The sequence below is a fragment of the Thermobia domestica genome, unplaced genomic scaffold (genome assembly GCF_964235325.1).
Source record: "Thermobia domestica unplaced genomic scaffold, izTheDome1.hap1.1 HAP1_SCAFFOLD_952, whole genome shotgun sequence".
Taxonomy (NCBI): domain Eukaryota; kingdom Metazoa; phylum Arthropoda; class Insecta; order Zygentoma; family Lepismatidae; genus Thermobia; species Thermobia domestica.
In genome coordinates this window covers 43,086-50,667 of record NW_027656662.1, presented here as the reverse complement: position 1 = coordinate 50,667, position 7,582 = coordinate 43,086, and the positions used below count along the sequence as shown (strand labels likewise).

Below are 7,582 nucleotides of genomic sequence, written 5' to 3'. Positions count from 1 at the left end.
TCCTTTAACTCAGTGTCACTGGAGCGGGTTGTGGTCAAAATTTCTGATTTTGGTAAGTAAAATTTCTTGACTTATATAATACAGTTAATCTTTTTTAATCATTATTGACATGCTATACAATTTATTGTTATGAAATAGTAGTGATTGGTTTTCGTTTGAACCTACTTTTTTGACAACCGACTATTTCCCGATCCTGTTACGGTCTGTCAAGAGAGTCAACCTTTATAGCAAAATTTAAAAACAAGTTCCATTTCCTGTAGGAAAATTTACATATCATTTCATTTTCATTCATGTTAGCCTGCCATGATTGAGAATAGTGGAAAAGAAGAAGAAAACGTTAACTAGGAAATATATTTCACTTACATTCACTTGTTTTAACTTGCATTCATGTGCTAATAATAAATCATAAAAATAGATTGATACATAGCGAAAAAAGAGATTTTTGAAGAGCCTTGGAAATAACTGACGACAGGGGAAATCATCTTCATTCCTTTCTTAGTTCAAATCTTCTAAGAAGTCAAATTATTGGGAGAACGAACGTATCCTGTACATTCAGTGACAGTCCGTTGACGTAAACATTTGAACCTGTATTACGTGGGATATGATAACACATAGGCTGAGTACAAAATAGTGGCCACTCTTTTCTCAAGTCAGAGGGTTGTGTTTCAGCAGCACAAGAGTTCCGTAGCTGATAACGGAATGTGAGGCGATGAAGTTCTGCAAGTGTGACGACTGTAAGTTATTCAATTAAGAACAACAGTGTCGTAAAGTAGAGGAGGACAGTGAAAGGGACATAGCAATATTTCTCGGAAGGACGAACAAAATGCGTGTATCAAGATTGAAGTTGTACATAGTCGCAGTCACAACAGTGTTTTTAATGACTTCTTTGAAGACATTTTAGGCAGAATGAAGGAACCACTTCTCGGAAATCAATACAAGACGGTGTCTTCGAGACATCAACATGCAGAAGGACTGATGATGTACAATGCCTTTCACGCGTGTGGCAGAAGGTGCTAAAGATCGGAGGTTATTATTATTGAAGTAATAAACAGGTGTTCTTCTGCACATAAAGCCAGATACGAATTATAACAATGTTGGCACTACTTTTTTTATTCAGCTCTTGTATAATAAAAAATCTAGAGACAAAATCATAAGTATAAAAAAGGAAGTCGTGTGTTGATATGTTTCATTTCTACTCTTTACGACATTACTGTCGTACTATACTTTAAACAAGCATCCCTTAATATGATAATGGACGGACATTTTTTAACTTCATTCTCTACATCTTTGACTTTTGGCTATAAGACAATCATCTGTTAACCAGACAAACAAGAATTACTAATGGTACCACAATAATAGAGTAAATTCTTGATTAACTAGAAAAAAGATCTTTAGTACTGAATTTATTATCTTTATTATTATAGAACTTTATCACAGTAAATATTTCACAGTCGACAGATATATTTGTGTCCTTATGAGATGCTAACGTCTGCGCAGTTGATGTATATTTCCTGGTCGCCGCAGCCCATGCCTTCGGTACCATCTCCACAGTCACCCCAGTGGCTTGCTGTTAATTGTTACAATTGCATTAACATAAAAGTATTCACTTAATAATGAACATATAGTTTGTAAACATAATATGAAATGTTTTCTTCTTTTTTATTTTATGAAAAATCTTACGATATAGAAATTTTTGTAAAAACTGAAGTTCTGAATATAATTATCCTCTATAAAATTCCTCCTATAGATTTGTTATCAAGTTAAGTGAATGCGGTATTCTCAGGACGTGATTAGAAACAAACTTAACGCACATTTATATAAATGTTCAACAAAAAGAAGTTTTTGATTTTCAATATTTGAAGAGAAAAGCTGAACCATATTAAAGGAGAATTTAAGATACTCTTAAAACTAATTTAATAACAAGTAAAAACATGTAATAATAAACAATATCATAAAACTCATCTAATTTGTAACTTGCAGATATACAGAAAAAAGCATAAATAAACAAGAACAAGTAAAAAGGAAATATTCGGGGGGAAACGCGATTATCCAAATTAATTTTCAATACATTTCATTGCTTAGAAAAGGTTACTTTTCTTGCTTCATACAATTGGCCTTTAACATTAGCCAGGAAACAGACATGCAGGCAAAGCAGAAAATATAAAAATTTAACGAAACTGCAAACCTAACGTAGAAACGCACCTAGAAGAGCTTTCCCATCGCTAGGAAATGGATTTGTCATCATGCTGAGATATGGACGCTTCACCTCTTGAAGAACGCCATACGAAGTTACAAATAGGACTGATAACATGTAATACTAAGCTCTTTGCCTCCAAAACCTATCACCGCAACAGCTCCGTGTTAGCGCTCATTCTGCTTGTTTTTGTATATCACCGAAAATGAGACTAAGATTCAGAAGAAGACATCTAACATGTAAAAGGACTAACTAGGACTATTTTAGACATCGTTGGTTCCTTCAAAATATTCAGAAGATGCTCTCGTGGCCTTCCAAAAAGACGGAAGTTTAGCCGAAACACGTCGCCCTCGCAGAAGAGAAGAGAAGCTACACTCGTTAGCCGACTACGATGCCGGTCCCGGAGTCCCGGTTTCTCATTGTTTATCGCCCAGAACTGTTCTTCAATCAATTTCGATGCCCAATAAATTAGAGAACAATTGTGTTATTAGTGGAGTGTTTGTGTGTGTGTTTGTGCAAATCACTACAAACTGAAATGGAGAAACTTATATCCGTAAGTAGTAATCATTTATTGACACATCTGAGTCTATTGCTGTTTCTTTTATAAATGCCTACCAATTCTGCTCTCCCACCTGAATGTTTGCTTTTAGGCTAAGTATTGTCTTCAGTCTGACACTTATCAAAATTTTCTCAAATACTAAATTTCAAATTAGACTCATTTTAAAAAATAAAGGTACTCGCATTAAGCCTCACACACTACCCTTGCTATTAATAGATGTTTCCTTTTACTTACATTTCCTCCACGAAATTTGTGTATCTTTTATATATCAGAATAAGCTCCCTAATAGCATATGTATGGAAATACATTTTAGATTCGTAAGTACTGAAACCTCATCTGAAAAAGAGCGTTTAGAGTATGTTGTGCCTCTGAGAACAGGGAAGCCTCAGTAGCACAGGTGTACCACGATATGATTGGTTTGTATACAATATTAAGGAAATAGCTCTAAATATCCCTAACAGTGCTATTTAGTTTAAGACTTGAACTGTCTTCGTCTAGGAATACAATTCACCCAGGTTGTACCGATTTTTTTCTTTCTTATTATGAAATATAATTTTAAAAAATAATTGTCAATTTAGTATGTATTCTTAATAGTACATTTATATTCAGTTTTATTTTTTATATCGAATTAACTTACATACAAGTACACTTTTGTTTATGGTCAACATTGAATGAAAAGTCATCTCCCAATAGAGAGCCCTTCCTCACTCAGTGGTTCATTGTATCCTACCTTATTCTAACTATAGTACTTCGTTGGTGCGATTGAAAAGTGTGACTGAGGTATGACACTTTCAAAAGTTATAAAAGTTAAAATGATATCCGATGCAGCTACACAATTTTTAAAGCGCTCAGCGAACTGGATTACATGACAAAAGAAGTACGAGAAAATAATTGCGAAGAAGTTGCACCGGCGCACTTGTTGCACCGATCGTCATCAGAGAAGTTATTCTCTGTCAAGAAGTAGTTGAGATGCCGGAAGAGGTAGAAGTCAGTATGGATAGATGTCAATAGAATACATTCGAAGAGGAACATATTCATATTCCGGCTCATTGAGACTGTGCACCTTCCTTTAAGCGATACATTGTGTTGACCATTACTAGATGCTTGCGAAGAAGTTTGTAGTGCATTTAATGAAGTTCAACTCTGTAAAGAACCATTGTGATAGCTTTGACTTAATGGAGAAAGGCAAAATGCATTACCTCAACTCTAAATCACTATATCAACAACAGCAACTTCTTGAATTGGAAACGTGGTTTAGGAAAACGTTCTGCAGGTTGATTACAATCCAACTAAAGTCCTGATCTTTTACAATTGTAGTAGACGAACAATTATTTTCTCAGAATTGACAATCCAATGCAAGAAATCGTTCTTGTTATTCTATATACTCAAAGGACAGCATACTTCCAGACGGAAATTTCTGTTAGGTGGTGTCAACCCCTTCGACAAACACAAGTCAAACTTCTATCTTTCGTACATGCCTACTATTGAAATGGAAAGAATTTAAGTTTAATTAAATTTTGAAATTGAAGATATTTGTATATCATTTCTAGTGATTTGTGTATTTCATACGATTGCTTGTCGCATTACACCATAATTGCATTGGACGGGAGATCCCGGTAAGATTCCTTATTGTAATACATACCTTTCCATGTGCCACAAGATATTTTAAGTGTAGGGAGTTAAAAGTCTATTATTTTCATGCAAAAAAACCAAAACTACAATTAAACTTACACTTTCCAGTGAAATGAACAAATAATGGAGAGAAAACCGAACCTTGTATTTGGAATCTATACATGAAGAAATGTGGAGACTTTTTTTGGAAGAGGACAGTGTTAACGAAAGAAGGGAACATATATTCAACGAAAATATATTCCCACCTCCCAACGAAAATTTCTGGGTATGTCTATAGACAGAGTATGGTTTGTGCTTACTCGTCTGCAATTGTAAGGAAACTTTTCCGAGAGTTCGCTTTGATGATATTCCAGAGAAGCCTATCGGGACATGTTGATCATCGGTGATCATGGGGCTCATTTTTCAATATTGTATAAAAGGAACGAAGATAACATTACATAGAGCATTCACTCATCATTAGTGATCTAAATGATCTGTCGGTGATTTCAAGGCATGATCTACAAAATGGCATAGTTTGAGCTCGTAAAGATAAGCAAACATATGTTCACTATAGTACACTTTCACTCGACCCTGCTCAATAACACATTGCTTCCTAACCTAAGTGTAACAAAACTTACACATCCTAAATTTGCAAAACTTTTAAAAATATTTTTTTGTTATTAATTGGTCCACTTACCGGCCTTCCAGTACCATTGGAGAACACAATGAGAACATGTCACACCTGCAGGCAACTTGAGTTCATAAACAAATTCCTTATTTCCAGTTCCGTCATTCTGATTGTAACGAGTTCCAGATCCATCAGCCAATTCTAGAAGATGTTGATCAAAGCAGGATTGCTCTTCCAACTGATTAGGGTCATTTCTTGCACAGAGACGCCATTCGTACCATCCCTTGTGATTGGCTCCCATGTGGATTGTAATTGAGATCGTTTGTCCTTGTTTGTATTCTGCTGCAATGATTCCAGTGGCGTATTGACCTCCTGTTTCATTAGGTCTTGGACGAGTAATGTTATAAGCGTCCCCACAGATTCCGCACTTTCCACCATTCGCCATCATTACCTGCAAAAATTTTCAGCAATTTAAGTTGATAAGAATGCACGCTTTCATACATTGAAACATTATTAGTAATATTACAAACCAGAGATATAATCCCAAGTAAGATTCTAACGCCATTTTAATAAGGGTTCCATTTTTCATAATCTTGTTGATATGTGAGGAAGTAAAACAAAATATGTATTATTCAGAAACACACACACACACACACACACACAAACAATATTATAAGCTTTTGGTGTAATAGATTTTCATATCAGGAAATCTGTTACTAGGTTCAATGAAGTTTGAGGACTAAATTTGATAAAATTCTTTCCGGCAGGTGTATTCTTAAGGGATACTCCGATTTTAAGGCAATTCTATACTTCTGCAACGGAGATCTCCCGGTTGTCCATTGGTAAATGAAGAAAAAGTGAAGCGTTTTCTCGCCAATTTCAAAATAAGTCCACATAAGTCCCACGATAAGAGCAAATAGATTCAGGATTAGGATTTAGATTTCTGGGCTTTCGACATCTATGATCATTTAGCCCTTCACGTATTGAGGGATGACGTCCCTCAGCGGTCACACTATCCAGGGAAAGGAAAGGAAGGAAGCGACCTGGGATTTACAAGTTAGGTACCACCCCGGTATACAGCAAATAGAAAATTGCACATTCCGCAGCCGGCAGTGTACAAGATTACTCATAAATATTTAAAATTTTATTTATAACGATTAAAATTGTTGCAGCCCTGAAACCTAGTAACAAGAATAAGACACTCTCTTTTGCCATAGCATACAAATCGTAATGAAATTGATGATAAAACTGGTTAACTGACTTATGTATGTCAACGTGGTTTCTTTCTGTGGGTTTGTAATTCAAAATATCTAATAGTCGCCCTATCAGGCACCTTAAATACTCTTTGAATACGCATTATAGACTGTAATACACCCGTCAATCTTTAAATAGTGTTTGGGAGAAATCAGACTACAGTCTTGATATATGTCGAGTTTCAAGTGGGTCACATTTAGTACCTGTGATCTGCAATGTAATAGCTATGTAATGAAACAAAACAAATTTACTTTCTCATTCCTTTGGTGTCACTTTGATGTATGTGCGTGTTAATATGTGTGAATAATTAAATGTTTGTATTCGGGAAGACCATTAAATATTAATTACCGTACAATATTATGTTCCTTTTATAGGTCAGATCATAAAATAATACATACCCAGTATTGCACCCTTATCACTATTGTATATATATATATATATATATATATATATATATATATATATATATATATATATATATATATTAGAGCTAAGTTTGCGAAGATAGCAATGTATTTGATATTGTACGAGTCCTTGTATAGTGCACTAGTTAATAACTCGGCAACTTTAGTAAATCGGAAAAATCTTATAAATTGTACTTGTTTTATATCTAATGCGAGAATTTGAGATGTGTATCATGCTTATTTCTGTCCTCAATATTTCAGTGGAATTAATAGGATACTTACTGGAAAACTTCCACAGTTTAATCCCATATCATAGTAGTTCGGAGGAACATCATATCCCAACCTCCACATGGATGATCTCTGTGGTGGGTCGATCAGATATCCATGTCCTGCCACTTGTTGGAATACCAACACAGAACCAATCAAAAAGACAATTCCTAGTTTATACATTTTGTTGGTAGGACTACTATGAAACCGGAATCAGAACTGACTTCTAAAAGTATGCTTCTATATATACACCTATATGCAGGATGTTGATTTAGCTGATTGATTATCAATTGGAGATTGTAATATGACGAAGTTTCCAAGAAAAATAATATATTGAACTTTTTAATTAATTCAATTTATTTACATTCATAATTGTTGAGTAAATCACGTGTAGTGAATAATAAAAAGAAATGCGTATATGCGTGTAAGTACGTGTTAAACAGTAAGATAAGATACACATTTAGTGCGGCCATGATGACCTATCACAACTTTATCAACCGGAACATATAAACACTCTTATAGTTATTTTTATCAATAATACATTACAAATACTTTATTTCGTATCATACGAAAAGTCTTCAAATAAACAAGATAAAATTATGTGGTACAATTAATGTTTGCCTTGGAACTCTCCCTGAAAAAGACCACAGGCACATATTGATATA

General features: G+C 34.5%; 1 protein-coding gene across 1 annotated transcript; it reads right to left on the bottom strand.

Annotated features, from left to right (window-relative positions):
- Positions 1–1,446: 1,446 nt before the first annotated feature.
- Positions 1,447–7,119, bottom strand: LOC145677493 (uncharacterized). Its single transcript, XM_081747971.1, has 3 exons — positions 6,933–7,119; positions 5,062–5,443; positions 1,447–1,567 (listed from the first exon to the last, which is right to left on the bottom strand). Exons 1-3 carry the CDS (start codon positions 7,098–7,100, stop codon positions 1,473–1,475), a joined length of 645 nt encoding a protein of 214 aa, XP_081604097.1. The 5' UTR covers positions 7,101–7,119; the 3' UTR covers positions 1,447–1,472.
- Between the last annotated feature and the right edge of the window lie 463 nt (positions 7,120–7,582).